This window comes from Rhinoderma darwinii, chromosome 5 (genome assembly GCF_050947455.1).
Source record: "Rhinoderma darwinii isolate aRhiDar2 chromosome 5, aRhiDar2.hap1, whole genome shotgun sequence".
Lineage (NCBI taxonomy): Eukaryota > Metazoa > Chordata > Amphibia > Anura > Rhinodermatidae > Rhinoderma > Rhinoderma darwinii.
Genome location: NC_134691.1, coordinates 332,002,438 through 332,022,175, shown reverse-complemented (window position 1 = coordinate 332,022,175; position 19,738 = coordinate 332,002,438). Strand labels below are relative to the sequence as shown.

The 19,738-nt window shown below is 44.3% G+C and overlaps 1 protein-coding gene across 1 annotated transcript; it reads right to left on the bottom strand.

Annotated features, from left to right (window-relative positions):
- Positions 1-382: 382 nt before the first annotated feature.
- Positions 383-11,062, bottom strand: SEM1 (SEM1 26S proteasome subunit). The gene is made up of 3 exons (XM_075828766.1): positions 10,888-11,062; positions 4,483-4,576; positions 383-539 (listed from the first exon to the last, which is right to left on the bottom strand). The coding sequence occupies exons 1-3, from the start codon at positions 10,964-10,966 to the stop codon at positions 497-499; spliced, it is 216 nt and encodes a 71-aa protein (XP_075684881.1). The 5' UTR covers positions 10,967-11,062; the 3' UTR covers positions 383-496.
- Positions 11,063-19,738: the final 8,676 nt, after the last annotated feature.

The window sequence follows — 19,738 nt, the reverse complement described above, 5'->3', positions numbered from 1 at the left end:
AGCCGGGCGCCCTGCACTGTGTTTGGTCCGGAAAATGCGGCCGACAGACGGACTGTATATCACGGACAGAACACGTTCCTGTGAATCCGGCCTAACACAGAGAAGGGAGGGGGAGAGCGGAGAGAACTGACTGTCAGATCTATGTCAGAAGCAGCAGTGCAGCCAGCTACGTACAGGACCAGCACAGACTCTATAGCAGCAGAACGGTAGGACATTTTTAATGAAGACTATTTAAATAGTTACATAATTTTGCAATTAGGAAGCAAATGAACAATAAAAAAAACATTCAATGTAGAAGTGTCCATTGCCCTAAACCCGGACGACCTGTTCACACGCACAATTCCACTTGCCTGTTCCACATTCCAGATGGAAATATTCAGGATTCAGCAAAAAGTGCAGTTTATTCCAATGAAACGGCAAACGATTATAACGGCAACAAAATATTTATTGTAAAAACACAAAGAAAACGAATATTAAACGTTCACGTTCTTCTCGGCTACGCCGTCTCCATTTTGTATCCGTGTTTTTCTAGTTCAGCTCTGAAAAAAAAAAAAAAAAAAAGAACATTCAAGATGTGAAAAGTATGAAAGAAGTGCAGACCCCCGGATGGTATCGGGTCTGAAGAAAGGCGCCAAATTCACAAAAGGAAAAGCTTAAAGGGCCAAGACACTTAATACATGGGCGCAACAGGGACTGAAACCTAAGGGCATGTTCACACAGTTTTTTGCAGGGAGAAATTTTGAGATCGTTTTTGACCTGCCTGCAGTTTCTCGCCGCCTTTTTCGGTAGCAGCCATTGAGCGCCGCGGGCGAAAAACGCTTTCTCTGCCTCCCATTGATGTCAATGGGAGGTCAGAGAAGGAAACGCAAAAAGGGCATGTGTTTTTTTTCAGATTTCTGTCTTTTTTTTGGCGCTATTTCCATTGCCCTGTGCCAGCTCCCTTCAACCCCCGAGATCTCATATTAGGAATTTCAGCTTCTGTTGCCCCATTTATATAGGAACTCTGCCTCTCCGTCTCTATACATCCAAAATGACATCCATAAAATAAAGGGATTTTCCATTTTCATGTAAATAAAGTTAAATCATTCGATAATGAGAAGTTCTTCACTTGCTAATATACTTGTTCCCTTTAAGATCTGCTTGCCGTCAGTGAATGGGAACATAGTTTACATTCAAAGGATGCAAACCTATACAGAACGAATACTTCTCACTGCAGACGGCCCTTATTCAAGCATATATTAGCAGCACAAATCTCTCTCATGTCCTGATAGTTCGCAACAGCGTGCCAGCGCAGGTAAAATGTATCCGGCTGTCCTATTTACAGACCTGGGGGCCCTCCGTGTGCCACCTATGGTACCACAAGGGTATGTGACGGAGCGCGCCAGTCAGGCCTTATTCACACGAGCATTTAATACGTCCATTAAAACAAAATAACGGATACCACTATGGAAACCCCACAGAACCCATTAAAGTTAATAGGTTCTGTTGGGAGTCGTTGGTTTCCGCCATGCGACGGTTCTAGTATTTTATTGTTCTGCTCGTATCAAGGAGCAGAACAACGGAAAACCTGATTGCAGATATGAACTGAGTCTTACAAGAGAGCTCTGCTACACCGCAACAAGCCGTGCACCTGTGTCAGATGGACACGATCAGGACTGTTATTAACTGTCTCTAAGGCCTCATGCACACGACCGTGTTTTTGCGTCCGCAATTCATCCGCAGAAATGCGGTTCCGTTCATTTCTATGGGCTCATGCACACGACCATGGTTTCCACGGTCCATACATTGGCCGGGAGTCCCCGGACCGCAAAAAGATAGGACAAGTCACTATACGGCCCGCATTTGCGGTCCGGGCCCATTTAAATCAATGTGTGCATGGACCGTGAATTGCAGACGGATCACGGATGACACTCCGCGGCCGTCCGTGCCGTAATCACGGGCCCTGCACACGGCTACGGCTGTGTGCATGAGGCCTAACAAAAATATTCCCATTCACTGACAGCAAGCAGAGATCTTAAAATAATGGGGAATTGAAACACAAAGTATCTTAGAAAGTTTGTGAACTTTTCTCTATACAATAAATAAGCTTTATTTATATAAAACTCCTTTAATACAGCAAAATTATAAATGATAGAACCCCAAAAGTGGTCCAACTCGGAGGATCATCCGACTTTATGGGATTGTCATACAAAACACAAAGAGCCTGAAATTGATCCTTATTGATTAAACAAAATCCTCCTGATCTAGTCGGATGAACAAAGATTTAGAGCTTTGTATTAAGAGGACCGTACATTAGCGATTTCAGACGGTCGTTTTGGAAAACGCCATTAGGTAAAACAAGAAATCGCTGATCGATCGCCGCCGGATCTGTGGCCGGATCTGGACTTGATGGGAGGCAGTTCTGTCGTTTGGTATGATTGAGTTTCCAGGACCGCTCCAGTCAGCGAAGGAGAAAAAACCAAAGCAGCAGATCAACTTTCCCACAGATGTCAGTGGTCGGTCGTCGCCGGTCATGCTGGTTTAGGTCACAAAAAGGCTCCAACATTCGGTAGAAAATAATCTAAATCTTTCAAATCCCTAGCGTACGGCCGGCTGTACAGATCTCCAGGACTCCGTCAGGCAAAATTCACGCAGTAAATAGTAACGAGTCATAAAATAATTATTTTTTTTTAATTATTTGAAAAAGCTCTTTCAAAAAAACAAAGCGCCAATTCAGCGAAAAAAATATAATAATTTGCCAATTTTTTTTTTCCCATTAGATTTCAAAATACAAAAAAAAAATATGTATATCTGTCCATCACTCCTGATGTGCTCAAGAGCTGGAAAACATGGCAGAAAATGTGGACTTTTTTATTTTTTACTTCATTTGGAAAAAAAAATAAAAAATTCTAATAAATTCACACCATTTTTCTGAACTAAAGACTAAAAACAGCGATGACAAACTAAACGCCTTTTTATAAAAGTTTGTTATATTTTTATAAACTAATAGCAGATCACGACCGATTCTGACCGACATCCCCCGACCTGTCTTCTATGATTAAAAAGTCATCGTGAAAACCAATATTAGGACCCAAATTCTCCACTAAAGCCGGTCACACACACTAGAGATTTTGGACGGCTGAAAATGCAGATTTAGGGCAGATTCAGACGAACGTTGCGTTTTTGCGCGCGCAGAAGGCACTTGACAGCTCCGTGTGTCATCCGTGTATGATGCGCGGCTGCGTGATTTTCGCGCAGCCGCCATCATAGAGATGAGTCTAGTCGACGTCAGTCACTGTCCAAGGTGCTGAAATAGCTAACTGATCGGCAGTAACTCTTTCAGCACCCTCGACAGTGAATGCCGATCACAATATCGAGCAACCTGTTAAAAAAAAAAGAAAAAGTTTGTACTTACCGAGAACTTCCCGGCCGTTGCCTTGGTGACGCGCCTCTCTTGACATCGGGCCCCACCTCCCTGGATGACGCGGCAGTCCATGTGACCGCTGCAGCCTGTGCTTGGCCTGTGATTGGCTGGAGCTGTGACTTGGACTGAATTGTCATCCCGGGAGGTCAGACTGGAGGAAGAAGCCTGGAGTTATCGGTAAGTCAGAACTTCTTTTTTTTTTTTACACGTTCATGTATATTGGGATCGGAAGTCACTGTCCAGGGTGCTGAAACTGTTTAACTCTTTCAGCACCCTGGACAGTGACTATCTCCTGACGTCGCGTACCAGAGATTTTTTTGCCGAGTTCGGCCGAACCCGGTGAAGTTCGGTTCGCTTGTCCGGCTTCGCTCATCACAAAGACACTCCGTTTGGATGGTCGGAAACAGAAAAGCACGTGGTGCTTTTCTGTTTACATTCATCCTTTTGACAGCTGGTGCGCTGTTTCAGTCGGTTCGCTCGGAAGTGCTTCCGTGCGACCTGCGTGGTTTTCACGCACCCATTGACTTCAATGGGTGCGTGATGCGCGAAATACGCGGAGATATTGAACCTGTCGCGTTTTTTGCGCAGCTGACAAACGCTGCGCAAAAAGCACGGACTGTCTGTACTGCCCCATAGACTTGTATTGGTCTTTGCGTGGCGCGTGAAAACCACGCGGCCCGCACGGACCGAATACACGTTCGTGTGAATCCCCCCTTAGACTATTTTGTGCCGATTGTCGGAGCCTTTTCGTTAGATAGACGCCAATCAGAGGCAGGTATCTGTGGGAAAGTTAATGCGGTGTTGGATTTTTTGGTCGTAGTCGTGTGCAGTCCTTGGAAAGTTGTTCATGGCAAACGACAGATCTGCATCCCATCAATAAAAGTTCAAAGCCGGCCACAGATCAAGTCAGAGACTGAGCCACGACTTGTCGTTATAACTTATGCGTGGTCGCCCAGAACGACCTTCACAGACCGACCACGAACGAGAAGTCACACAGAAAACGTCCGTCTGATATCACGAACGTGCGGCCGCTCAGACCACAGGAAAGACCGCGAGCGTCGATAGTTTTGGATTCTTACCGTAACTGATTTGAAAAGTCGTCTTCTACGTTATCATCATCCCAGTTATCTTCCCAAACGTGAGCGTCCTCATCCTCGTCACAGCCGGGCCACTCTGAGGGAAAACAACAGATCAATACAGAATCATTACTGGGGGGGAAAGGCAGAAATATGACCATAGTCCGGCATCTAGCGTGGCCGCAGCCTATAAGACTCCACGCGCAGGCTGGAGCGATGACGTCACATCATCTCGCTGGTCTGCGCATGCGTCCTGCCCAAGAGGCAGTGTAGCGCTCCGTCCGTCACGGGGCAAGGTAAGTACAATCTTTTTTTTTTTTGTTGAGGGGGCTGTGTGGTAATATACAGGGGGGGGGGGGATTGCTGTGTAGCAGTATATACAAGGAGGCTGCGTGGCGCTATCTACAGGGGGCTGCGTCTGATGCGATCTATAGGGTGGGAGCTGTGTGGCAGTATCTACAGGGGTCTCTATAGCGCTATCTATAGGGGCAGTGGTGTAATGAAGGATTCTTGAATTGATGCCTATAACTGGTGTTTATAGAGGTCGTCTATTTTACTGCTGGACTTGTAATATTATAGTATTTAACATAAGTTTTCTTAGTCTCTTATTTAGTCGCTATATTAGCATTTACAGGGGGGTGATTGCTGTGTAGCAGTATATACAAGGGGGCTGTGTGGCGCTATCTACGGGGGGGTATTAATCTTGGTCATCAGATCGTCCACAATTGATGGAGACTCGTCCTGCTCCCCAACTGCCCCGCTCAGGCGCTGCCAAGACTTAGAGGGAACATTGGTTATCACCCCTCTTGGCCTTGTTCACACGTTGTGTAGTTGATGCGTTTTTGACACGTTTCGAAGTCTTTTTTTTTTTGTGCCGTGTGAACAAGGCCTGACCAGTGAGAGGATATTGGGGTTTTTCCCCCCCTACTACAGGGGTGAGTGTGCGTCCACATCAGCGTCACCCTTCCGTTCATGGGTTCTGCTAGACCTTTCCGTCGGAGGAACGTTACGGTTTGGTGCAAAATTGTATCCAGACACCCGTGATTGTAAAGTGCTAGGTGTCTACTTTCAGAATATATATATATATATATGGGTACGGGGATATAATATGATTTTTAGATTTTATAATTCAGCTTGAATTTGTGTTTGCCAAATGTGTGAAAATGTTCCCGATTTCTTTTATTGCTCTAATGCTTCTAAAATATAAAAATAACTCTGCAGAGTCTTCATTCACAAATGTAACATTTTGGGTGTACAGCTCCTATGCCGACCCATGTGTCTCCATGGCAACAAACTACAGACCCTGTCTCGTCTGATCCTGCAGTCATTCTTTTCTATCTGGCCCCTACTTCTTGCCAATGGGCAGTTGATCGGTTAGTAAGAAGTAGAGTCAGATGTATGGAAAGATCACTGCAGGATCAGACTACACAGGCTTTGCTTGTAGTCTGTTACCATGGAGACACAAAAGTCTGCATAGTAGCTGTATACACAATTTTTTTTTAATCAAGACTATTAGCAAAGTTGAGCTCTGCTGTATTTGGTCTCCAGATGATGATGATGGAGATATATATATATATATATATATATATATATATATATATATATAATTTCCTGGAGGTGAAAACAGAGAATTGCTTATTCTGGGATTATCAAGGAGGGGATGCGGAGCTGCAGGTAGTCACTGACATGTCAGACATAGGTGAGCGCTATCGATTGTCGCTGCCAGCGCACTATCCCTCATCTTCTCTGTAGGGCAGGGGGGCAAAATTATCCAAATAGTGGGTGTAATAACTGTAGATAGGAAACATCCGACAGAAGTGTAACCCGAACCTACTGCGCCCGATGCCAAATCTGTGCCAGCCCCCTCCCCCATGTAGGAAGCGTGCATCATCAGACACAATCACACCCCTGCCCTTTATAATGCCGCTGTCCTGTAACGTGGCAGTCAGAGGGCCTGGTCTACTGTAATCCACGCACCCCCAATTTGGCCAACACTCCCTTTTGTTCCTGGGATTTCACATTGATGGCCTATCCATAGTATAGTAGGGGCAGCAGAATGGAGAAGCCGTGGCCCCTTCACTTCAGGGGAAACATTCTGTTAAAAACGTCCTCCCACCCGAGGCGCCGCTTATCATGGTGAAGCCTCTTATACTCTATACCCTAGTAATGTAACGTCACATGGCAGAGATGACCGATTATTACTGCTGGACCCAACCGATGGGAACAAGCCGTGCTGCGGGGAAGGGGGCGGGGCTTAAAGGGTAACCCCGTCATAAAAGGATGCACTTCCCCAGCCAGCAAAGCTGCGTACTGCAATACACTTCTAGAGCGGCATTCACATGGGGAGGGAATGTCCTGATACCAGTTATACTATCTATCTCTCTCCTATCTCTCTATTATCTATATATATATATATAATGTAAATGATAAGGGTATGTGCACACGTAGTGACCAAAAACGTCTGAAAATACGGAGCTGTTTTCAAGGGAAAAGAGCCCCTGATTTTCAGAAGTTTTTTGAGCAACTCGCGTTTTTCACGTCCGTTTTTGGAACTGTTTTCATTGGAGTCTATGAGAAAACGGCTCCATAAACGTCCAAAGAAGTGTCCTGCATATAATGTATATAAGTGCCCCGCATATAATGTATATAAGTGTCCCGCATATAATGTATATAAGTGTCCCGCATATAATGTATATAAGTGTCCCGCATATAATGTATACAAGTGTCCCGCATATAATGTATATAAGTGTCCTGCATATAATGTATATAAGTGTCCCGCATATAATGTATATAAGTGTCCCGCATATAATGTATATAAGTGTCCCGCATATAATGTATACAAGTGTCCCGCATATAATGTATATAAGTGTCCCGCATATAATGTATATAAGTGTCCCGCATATAATGTATATAAGTGTCCCGCATATAATGTATATAAGTGTCCCGCATATAATGTATATAAGTGTCCCGCATATAATGTATACAAGTGTCCCGCATATAATGTATACAAGTGCCCCGCATATAATGTATATAAGTGTCCCGCATATAATGTATATAAGTGTCCCGCATATAATGTGTATAAGTGTCCCGCATATAATGTATACAAGTGTCCTGCATATAATGTATATAAGTGTCCCGCATATAATGTATAGAAGTGTCCCGCATATAATGTATATAAGTGTCCCGCATATAATGTATATAAGTGTCCCGCATATAATGTATATAAGTGTCCCGCATATAATGTATATAAGTGTCCCGCATATAATGTATAGAAGTGTCCCGCATATAATGTATATAAGTGTCCTGCATATAATGTATATAAGTGTCCCGCATATAATGTATATAAGTGTCCCGCATATAATGTGTATAAGTGTCCCGCATATAATGTATATAAGTGTCCTGCATATAATGTATATAAGTGTCCCGCATATAATGTATATAAGTGTCCCGCATATAATGTATATAAGTGTCCTGCATATAATGTATATAAGTGTCCCGCATATAATGTATAGAAGTGTCCCGCATATAATGTATATAAGTGTCCTGCATATAATGTATATAAGTGTCCCGCATATAATGTATAGAAGTGTCCCGCATATAATGTATATAAGTGTCCCGCATATAATGTATATAAGTGTCCCGCATATAATGTATATAAGTGTCCCGCATATAATGTATATAAGTGTCCCGCATATAATGTATAGAAGTGTCCTGCATATAATGTATAGAAGTGTCCCGCATATAATGTATAGAAGTGTCCCGCATATAATGTATATAAGTGTCCCGCATATAATGTATAGAAGTGTCCCGCATATAATGTATATAAGTGTCCCGCATATAATGTATATAAGTGTCCTGCATATAATGTATATAAGTGTCCAGCATATAATGTATATAAGTGCCCCGCATATAATGTATATAAGTGTCCCGCATATAATGTATATAAGTGTCCCGCATATAATGTATATAAGTGTCCTGCATATAATGTATATAAGTGTCCCGCATATAATGTATATAAGTGTCCCGCATATAATGTATATAAGTGTCCCGCATATAATGTATATAAGTGTCCCGCATATAATGTATATAAGTGTCCCGCATATAATGTATAGAAGTGTCCCGCATATAATGTATAGAAGTGTCCCGCATATAATGTATATAAGTGTCCTGCATATAATGTATATAAGTGTCCTGCATATAATGTATAGAAGTGTCCCGCATATAATGTATAGAAGTGTCCTGCATATAATGTATATAAGTGCCCCGCATATAATGTATATAAGTGTCCTGCATATAATGCATAGAAGTGTCCCGCATATAATGTATATAAGTGTCCTGCATATAATGTATATAAGTGCCCCGCATATAATGCATAGAAGTGTCCCGCATATAATGTATAGAAGTGTCCTGCATATAATGTATATAAGTGTCCCGCATATAATGTATATAAGTGTCCTGCATATAATGTATATAAGTGTCCCGCATATAATGTATATAAGTGTCCTGCATATAATGTATATAAGTGCCCCGCATATAATGTATAGAAGTGTCCTGCATATAATGTATATAAGTGTCCTGCATATAATGCATAGAAGTGTCCCGCATATAATGTATAGAAGTGTCCTGCATATAATGTATATAAGTGCCCCGCATATAATGTATATAAGTGTCCTGCATATAATGTATATAAGTGTCCTGCACTTCTTTTGACGAGGCTGTATTTTTACGCGTCGTCGTTTGGATGCGTAAATGACAGGTCGTCTGCACAGTACGTCGGCAAACCCATTCAAATGAATGGGCAGATGTTTGCCGACGTATTGGAGCCGTATTTTCAGGCGTAAATCGAGGCATAATACGCCTCATTTACGCCTGAAAATAGGTTGTGTGAACCCAGCCTAAGGGGGTTCTCAGCACTGGGGATAAAGGCCTTGTTCACACAGTGCAGATTTGCTGCAGGTTTTACATGTATTTTTTAAGCCGAAACCGGAATTGCATCCAGGAGAGGAGATCTATAAGGCCTTGCTTTATATATCTCTTCTGTTTAGGTTCCGTTATTGGTTTTGACAAAAAATAAATACATGCAAAATCTGCACTGTGTGAACAAGGCCTTAAAGTAGAGATCATGGTGGGGGCAGGGAATTTCTGAACTTACTGTATATTATCCCATTTAGGGTAAATTCCCACTTGACGGATCAGCAACGGATTTAATTGCGGACAATCCACAGCGTATTACAGTGGCAGATTTAAAAAAATCTCATCCACACGCTGCGGAAAATATACGCTGAAAAACCGCTCAAAATTGATCTGCGGTGCGTTTTTTTAATCCACAGCATGTCAATTTATGTTGCGGAATCGCTGCTCTTTTGTTACAGGTTTTCGCTATTGAATAGAATGGGAGGTTTAACACGCAAAAAATTGCAAATGCTGCGATCTCCGCAAGGGAAACGCTACAACTCTGCCGCAAAAATCGCAAGTCAGAAAGAAAACAAAAACTTTTTTTTGTTTAAACTTAAAAAAAAACAATGCTTACCCCCCGGGCGTTGCCATAGCGACGCGACACTCTGTTCTCCGTGCAGCCCGGCCTCCTGGGATGATGTTTCATCCCATGTGACTGCTGCAGCCAATCACAGCCTGCAGTGGTCACATGGACTGCAGCTTCATCCCAGGAGGGCGGGCTGCACAGAGGACCGCGTCGCTATGGCAACACCCAAGCGGTAAGTATTTATTTATTTTTCTAACTCTGTTTTCGGCAGCGGAGAGTCCGTCCAAAAATCTGCACTACAATCTGGTGCAGTTTTTCCGTCGTAACCCCCTGCGGATTCTAGGTCGGATTCGCTGAATACTTTTAATTTGGAGGGTGGGGTGAGGGTTGTTCCAGTTACAAAGGTCGGCCATTAAAGCGACCCCTTAGTCCAAAAACAAAAATTGAGCGGACCTTCGTTCCGGTCCCGCTTTCCACAATGGCTGTCTTAGACTTTACTATGGAGTGAGCGCTGATGATGATGATGTCAGCATTCCTGGATACAGCCCCACCCCCATGATATCTGTTATAAAGGCAGAGGCAGTCTTCATTAAACATCTTTATTCTGCCCATAGACATTATACCTGGCGCCGCTTATCTCCGGAAACGAAGGACTTGATAGATAAATGCAAACCTTCTCCATCACTTATCAGACACGATAGCAAAATAATCAGATTTGATAGGGAGATGGTAACAAGAGCATCTGACAGTGTTGTCATGGAAACCGCGTCAAATCACCGTCCACATCATGCCTGACTTGTATAGTGCGGTTACGTGTGAACATTGATGTAGATGGTGACTTTTATCCACACTTGGTCTCCAGGTCTCACTCCTCCTGAGTCACCCCAGGCCTCATTCTCCCATTAGCCCGCGTTTTTCTGACTCACCTTCGGTCGGAAACTCCTCAAACTCGTCGTCCTCCTCCAGGAGCCCCAGATCCACTTGTGGTTTCTTCTCAGCAGCCATCCCGGATACACAAGACGCGGCTCAACAACTCACAACACGATATCACTCCGGCGCCTCAGTGCGTACTGTCAACCGGAAACGGAAATGCACAGCAGACGCATGCGTAGATCTGGTTGGCGGAAAGAGCTGCGTACATGTGATAACGCGCCTGCGTGTAACCAGAATATCCCTGTTAATGCGCATGCGTGCAGTCATACATATACTGTACTGTGCTGAAAGAGGGTGTACAGGGGGGTCTGAGAAATAATATCCATAGGGACCAATCAGATTAAGTTTGACTGGTTGCTATGGGAAACAAGATTGCTTATTCTTCATACATAAAGTCTATAGTGGTATAAGACACTGCGGCAGATTTATGACTGTATTTGCACTAGTAAATGCATTAAAAATATGGCGGAGGAGAACCATGATCTGCGCCACACTTGCAACTTTGTTGGAAAAAGTGGATGAGGCTTCAAAGTGGCACGAAGGTTCATCCTGGAGTTTAGTCCTAGCCCCAAATTGATGGGGATTGTTGCACCTGGGACATACTGGTGCACCCCTCGCCCCGTGCACCCCTGGTGTACCCCTCGACCCGTGCACCCCTGGTGTACCCCTCGACCCGTGCACCCCTGGTGTATCCCTCGCCCCGTGCACCCCTGGTGTAGCCCTCGCACCGTGCACCCCTGGTGTAGCCCTCGCACCGTGCACCCCCGGTGTAGCCCTCGCCCCGTGCACCCCCGGTGTACCCCTCGCACTGTGCAACCCTGGTGTAGCCCTCGCAACGTGCACCCCTGGTGTACCCCTCGCCCCGTGCACCCCTGGTGTACCCCTCGCACTGTGCAACCCTGGTGTAGCCCTCGCAACGTGCACCCCTGGTGTACCCCTCGCCCCGTGCACCCCTGGTGTACCCCTCGCACCGTGCACCCCTGGTGTACCACGTGCACCTCTGGTGTAGCCCTCGCACCGTGCACCGTACAATTAACTATCAATTGGTAATCCACGTGAGCGTGGTTTTCCCTGCAAATGCGGCTGCCGCTTCGTGAATCCTCGCTCTGGCTTAAGTCCATACATCCTGCAATGTGAATTATTTTCCATGAAAAATTTAGCAAAAATCGCTGCAAAAACGGACCTCTGTAAAAACGTGCCGGTACTGCGCCTCACTATCATAAACCGCACATGTTTTACTGTAAATTGCAGTTTGTTTTTTTAATGTGGTTTTTGGCTGTGCGTTTTTCACACAGAAAAAACGCTGTTGTACAGTTTGTAACCACGCAGCACTCTACCGGCATGTGTGAATACATCCTTATACATGGCACAATTTGCCCCTGATGTTATTTTATTTTTTACTATTAGGGCTTGTCCACATGTAGCGGAATTGCTGCGTATTTTGACTGGGTTCACACCGGGTGGATACGCTGTGTAAAAGCACGCAGCGTATCCGCACTGTGCGCCGCAGGGAATTCCGTGCAGTTTTTCGCCCTGAATGTCCGCGGCGGAAAACTGATAAAACGTCATCCCATGAGGCCGGCCTGGTGGAAGAAACACAGACTTCTGGGTAAGTACAGTTGTTGTTTTTTTCTTTTTCATTTTTTGCAGCGGGATCGCTGCCAACCCGCTGCAAAAAAACGCAACAACTGCTATTTGTTGTGGGTTTTACCTCCCCATTGAATTCAATGGGGAAAACCAAGAACAAATAAGCAGCGTTTATTACTGTCATTACAAATTACTGTCCCGGGACTTGTCCCGGTAACTGCTACATTCAATTGTATCTGCGTCCTCAGGACACAGATACAATTGAATACTATGGCAGAGCAGGAAACTATCAGTTTCCTGCTCTGCCATTAACTCCTACTGGAGCGCCAGAATCCTCAGCCAAAGCGTTGCCGATGCCAGTATGTCAGGAGCAGAGCAGGAGTCCCAGGCAGAGTGCTAGAAGCGGATCTGCTTTGGGAATCTCGCAGGGTAAGCCACTGACATCACTGTCCATATATGGACAGTGATGTCAGGAACAGAGCTGGAGTCCCAGGCAGAGTGCTAGTAGCACTCTGTCCGGGACTCCTGTTAGGGGGTTGCCCCTGACATTACATTCCAATCCAGGAAGATCCCCTGACGTCACTGTCTATGGACAGTGACGTCAGGGGCTCCTCCAGCAGAGGAATCACCTGCCAAAGCGTGGCATCTATGGGGGGCTGTGTGGCATCATCTATAGGGGGGCTGTGTGGCATCAATTACAGGGGGGCTGTGTGGCATCAAGTACAGGGGGACCATGTTTCATCATCTACAGGGGGGGCTGTGTGGCATCATCTACAGGGAGGGCTGTGTGGCACTATCTACAGGGGGCTGTGTGGCTCTATCTACAGGGGGGCTGTGTGGCTCTATCTACAGGGGGCTGTGTGGCTCTATCTACAAGGGGGCTGTGTGGCTCTATCTATAGGGGGCTGTGTGGCTCTATCTACAGGGGGCTGTGTGGCTCTATCTACAGGGGGCTGTGTGGCTCTATCTACAGGGGGGCTGTGTGGCTCTATCTATAGGGGGCTGTGTGGCTCTATCTACAGGGGGCTATGTGGCTCTATCTACAGGGGGGCTGTGTGGCTCTATCTACAGGGGGCTGTGTGGTACTATCTACAAGGGGGCTGTGTGGCACTATCTACAAGGGGGCTGTGTGGCACTTTCTACAAGGGGGCTGTGTGGCACTATCTACAGTGGGCTGTGTGGCACTATCTACAGAGGGTACTGTGCTATTATCTACAGAGGGCACTGTGGCACTATCTAAAAAACATGTGTGCCACTATCTACAGAGGGCACTGTGGCACTAGCTACAGGAAGGCCATGTGGCACTATCTACAGGGGGCACTGTGGAATTATCTATAGGAAGCAGTACGTGGCAATAACTACAAGGAGCAGTGTGTGGCAATATCTACATGGGCACCATGTGCCATTATCTACAGGGGACAGTGTGTGACACTATCTACTGGGGTCAGTGTGGAGCACCATCTATAAGGGGCACTGAGTGTGGCACTATCTACACTGCTTTTCACACTACCAGTAGTGGTCAGCACATATCGCCTAGCCCTAGTGATAAAGTGAGACATCACCGGCCTGTATACACTCGGCAATCTCCGGCGCTCCCATAGAGAATGAATGGAGCGGCAGTGCACATGCGCATGTAACCGGAATACCCCTTAACGAGGTATTTGACAGCCGCTCCTACATAGTGCCAGCGCGATTGTTGGCCGCGTTGCAACCGTGTCAGGGCCGCTCCGTGTGGCCGTACCCTAATGGTGGCCATTCAGGATTAGACACCAAGATCAGATCTAATCTGACAGATCCTGCAACTCCCTCTGAGTTTTGACTGACAGCGTAAACCTCCTATGGCTTTTCAACTTTGCTGATCCTACTCCTGCTGAATGAATAGAATGCCAGAACTTTAGTGTAGACTGACACAGAGGCAGAGCAGTAGTAGAGAGCAGGGTTGTGGCTGTACATTTGTATTATATTGCAGATCCATATGTCATTTAAAAGCTGAATAAGAGCTTTAATGACATATGGATCTGCAATATCATACAAATGTACAGCCACAACCCTGCTCTTTAATTTGTTGTGGCTATAGTGGTTGTCACCTAGACATCAAGATCAGATCTATGCTGACAGATCCTATAGCTTTGCTCCTCCTGCTTCATGAATAGAATGCCAGAACTCCAGTGAAGACTGACACTCTGTATAATCATGTAGGCTTATGTGCCCCATTACTACCCTGTGTCTTGTACGATGCGTGGAGGTCTTACATATCCCCCCATGACTTTAATCATACAGACCAGGATTGGATTAATATGATGATTATGAGACAATCATTCAGCAATTTTGTCTTATCAGCAGTTTACAGACTCGTCTTTCCTCTACCTTACTGGGGGAGCCAAAATCTATTCATCATTTTGACAAATGTGTCCACTGCCAGATGTTGAGCCAGGTTTCCCCGGATTGGGGGTGTGCGCCTGGCTCGTAATATGCTTTGTATTATCTTCTGATAATAGTTACATTATTACATCATACCCGAGCTGACAATCAGAATCGTGAAGCGTCCACGTCCTGTACATGAAAAATCCGTTTCCTATGCTGCAAAGTATAAAACTCTCAAAATCCTTCTCCCTCCCCATGTCTCATTTACAGGGTCCAGGAAGCTGAGCTACAGGGAGCTGTTTGATACTTTAGCCATTTCCTCCCAACATTTGAATCCTATATCCGAAGCAATGCTTCTAAAATACCCTCCCATAAAACGGCACGATCCGCATCCGTAAGAAAAATCCCTCCCGAGGCATATGGAGGTACTGTATGGCCCAGCAGACTTCTATGGCCGCCGTTCTACGGGACTCGATGTTGTTCAGCGCTGTAATACAGTCTTAGGCATAGTAGGTGTCGTCCAGTATTGTGCTCCCTTAGAGTTAATGCACACGATGCGCATTATGTGCGCTTTTGACACGCGGATTTGCGTGCGGCAAAACCGCAGCGTAAAACAGTACCTCATCTCCCCGCTGCGGTATTTTTCCGCACATACATTGACCTGCGGATTTTAAAATCTGCAGCATGTCAATTTATCTTGCATTTCCGCTTGCGAATCGTATCTGCCTAGTGCTGAGGAAAATCGCACCAAAACACGCAACATGAACAGGCGGTGAAAAACGCATCAAAATGTAGAAACCGCATTGAAAAACGCTTTGAAAAACACACGATATGGGCGGTTTTTACCTGCAAATTTCCTGCGTATTGCTGCGGATTTGGTGCGTATTTACGTGGAAAAATACGCAAGGTGTGCATGTAGCCTTATGGGAATATAACGCACGCTACACTGTTATATCACACTGCGCATCTCTCCGTGGTTCTCCAATATCAATGAATGTTCCCAATTGTGTCCATTAATATCAACCCCTGCTATTCCACCTAAATGTATATTTTGACTTAGCATATCTCCATATGGGTGAGGTCTTTGAGCTTGAATCCCTATGAAATCCCCAAAAAGTCTGTCCCTAATGCTCTGTAAGTGCCCAAACCAAAGGATAGTACAGAACGTGGAGTCTGCACCACGCTGCGGGAAATAGTTTGCCATTACAATCAATGGCTTGGTGTTGTGCTCGCATACTAAAAATTCCCTATGGGGATCTGAATAGGCTCTGTGGCGTCCCCTGGCCAAATATAGAGTACTACTGACATAATATTGCCCCAATAGCAGTGCTGTATAGTACCTAAATAATACCACCATACAGTGCTTAATAAAAGTACCATACAGTGCCCATATAATGCTGCCACAGAGTGTTTAATAAAAGTACCATACAGTGCCCATTTAATGCTGCCACAGAGTGCTTAATAAAAGTACCATACAGTGCCCATATAATGCTGCCACAGAGTGCTTAATAAAAGTACCATACAGTGCCCATATAATGCTGCCACAGAGTGCTTAATAAAAGTACCATACAGTGCCCATATAATGCTGCCACAGAGTGCTTAATAAAAGTACCATACAGAGCCCATTTAATGCTGCCACGGAGTGCTTAAAAAATTACCATACAGTGCCCATATAATGCTGCCACAGAGTGCTTAATAAAAGTACCATACAGTGCCCATTTAATGCTGCCACGGAGTGCTTAAAAAAATTACCATACAGTGCCCATATAATGCTGCCACAGAGTGCTTAATAAAAGTACCATACAGTGCCCATTTAATGCTGCCACAGAGTGCTTAATAAAAGTACCATACAGTGCCCATATAATGCTGCCACAGAGTGCTTAATAAAAGTACCATACAGTGCCCATTTAATGCTGCCACAGAGTGCTTAATAAAATTACCATACAGTGCCCATATAATGCTGCCACAGAGTGCTTAATAAAAGTACCATACAGTGCCCATTTAATGCTGCCACGGAGTGCTTAAAAAAATTTCCATACAGTGCCCATATAATGCTGCCACAGAGTGCTTAATAAAAGTACCATACAGTGCCCATTTAATGCTGCCACGGAGTGCTTAATAAAATTACCATACAGTGCCCATATAATGCTGCCACAGAGTGCTTAATAAAAGTACCATACAGTGCCCATTTAATGCTGCCACGGAGTGCTTAATAAAATTACCATACAGTGCCCATATAATGCTGCCATGTAGTGCTTAATGGACATAACATAGACATAACAGTGCCCAAATGATAATAATGATGTATAAATCCTAAATAATACCCCAGTTGGCAGCAACACATGTTTAGTAAGGCTTTAGCAGCCTATACTGGTCATTGTGCAGCACAAGCAGCCATCTAACAATAGCCTTAATGCTTGATGATAAGTTTTAGACTACGGGAGGAATAACCAAACAAGACACAAAACGCTCTAATTCCCCTTATCAACTGTAGTCAATTGTCTACATACAGCAAAGGCAGCCAATACGTGAAATGACCCAGTGAAAATTTGCGTGTTTCGGATCCGATACAGCAGCCATATGTAAACGCAGACACCATGGGCTTCATATGTGGTGAACACAGACACGACCATATTAATGGTGAAACGCGTTTCGTTTTTTTTGTTATAGCCGGCATAAGGCATGAAGGAATGTCACTATTCTTTGCGTTTCGTCTACTGGGGTGACATTTGTTCTTAGGCTAGAAAATTATTTGTGACCATGCGTAGATGTAGTAAAGTTTGTGTTTTTCCGAATTTCAATTATTTGAAGTCTACAAATCACTTTTGTGCTGGACCAGGAAATAAACAATAACAAATTGAAAATGGGAATGAAATTGTCCCTGAAAATGTCATTTTTGATGACAAAAATTATAAACAGCATAAAACACGATACACAATAGTGAAAAAATGCCCAATATAAACGACTAACGACTTAAAGTGACTGGAATTTGATTCATCCAGTAATACATTTGTAAGAGAACTTTCTGAAACAAATGCTGACATTATGATGTTACTCTACCTACAAAAATGTCTCTTTGCAGATGTAGTAGAGCTGAGTTTGTCATTTGGCACAAAGTAACTTGATACTGTAGTTTGGTTCTCCATAGGATTGTAGATAAACCTACTAAGTTATCTACAGGCTGTGTGAGTTCTGCTGATTTCGGCAGACATTATAATAAGACATTTCTAGGTAGTGCCGTGCCAGGACCTTTCTCCTCAGATACAATACCACAGTATTGAAGTTCCCAGTGCTCCTTGGTGGGGAGATAGCGCTATTCCTGTAGAGTCTGCGCTCTGTTTGTTTCACGTCTATGTACATGTCTCCCTATATCCAACATGTGTGGCAATGACTGACAGGGTGGGTGGGTGAAGGAACGAGAGTCGAGGGAACATGGTGATACCAACTAATATGCCATGTTATACCAAGCTTAACACACTACCTGGAAAATAACAGGTCTGAATGAAAAACTACAGAACTGTGGGAAAAACAACTTCATACACCAATTACACATGTGAATGCTTGATTTACATGTTGTGTTCTTTTCCAATCACATCCAGAGCTCCATAATGCTGCCACATGGTGCCAAGATAACAATGCCATGTAGAGCCCACATAATACTGCCACATAGTGCCACGCTAACAATGCCATGTAAAGCCCACATATTACTGCCACATAATGCCAATATAATACTGCCATAAGGAGCCCACAGAATACTGCCACATAGTGCCAAAATAAAACTGCCATATAGAGCCATCATACTACTGCCATATAGTGCCAAAATAACTCTAACATATAAAGCCCACATAATACTGCCATATTGTGCCATGATTACACTGCCATATAATGCCAAAATAAAACCGCCATACAGAGCACACATAATACTGCCATATGGTGCCAAAATAACTCTAACATATAAAGCCCACATAATACTGCCATATTGTGCCATGATTACACTGCCATATAGAGACCAAATAATACTGCCACATAGTGCCAAGATAATACTGCCATATACAGCCCACATAATACTGCCACATAGTGCCAAGATAATGCTGCCATATAGAGACCACATTATACTGCCACATAGTGCCAAGATAATGCTGCCATATAGAGACCACATTATACTGCCACATAGTGCCAAGATAATGCTGCCATATAGAGACCACATTATACTGCCACATAGTGCCAAGGTAATGCTGCCATATAGAGACCACATTATACTGCCATATAGTGCCAAGGTAGCATTGCCATATAAGGCCCATGTAACGCTGCCACATAGTGCAAAGATAACACTGCCATATAGAGAACACGTAATACTGCAACATAGTGGCAAGAAAACACTGCTATATAGAGCCCACATAACACTGCCACATAGTGCCACGATAACACTGCCATATAAAGTCCACAGTGCCACATAGTGCCACGATAACACTGCCATATACAGCCCACATAATACTGCCAAACTGCAATTACCAAATAATAATATTACACTTCTAAATAATATTGGGTTGTTCTAGTTTGCTCCTGCTCTTGGGAAGGTTTTTTTTTGGCTAATAAACGGGGGCCCTGGGAAATTGCCCAGTTTGCCACCCCCTAAAATGCACTCTGCCTGTTTCTCTACTATATGTACCCCACCCCACACGTACATAGCCCCATAGATGTCCATATAACAATAACTAATGACGAAAAAGGGACCGTTTCCCTGGACAAGCCGAGAGTTGGATCACCCGAGACCACCAACGTCTGTAAGAATGTACGCTCCTTCCAATAACAGAGCTCCAACATCTGCACCCACAGACTCATTTCAGAAAAGCCAAGGGGTGAAAGGCCCAAAAGTTTTATTGGGTGCGTCTC

What these genes read in the sequence shown, in the direction of transcription:
- SEM1 (XM_075828766.1), bottom strand. Translation starts at nt 10,966, where the DNA reads ATGGCTGCTGAGAAGAAACCACAAGTGGATCTGGGGCTCCTGGAGGAG. An exon ending in TGAGGAGTTTCCGACCGAAG is followed by an intron (nt 4,577 to 10,887) that starts GTGAGTCAGAAA and finishes GTTTTCCCTCAG; the next exon opens with AGTGGCCCGGCTGTGACGAG. An exon ending in GACTTTTCAAATCAGTTACG is followed by an intron (nt 540 to 4,482) that starts GTAAGAATCCAA and finishes TTTTTTTTTCAG; the next exon opens with AGCTGAACTAGAAAAACACG.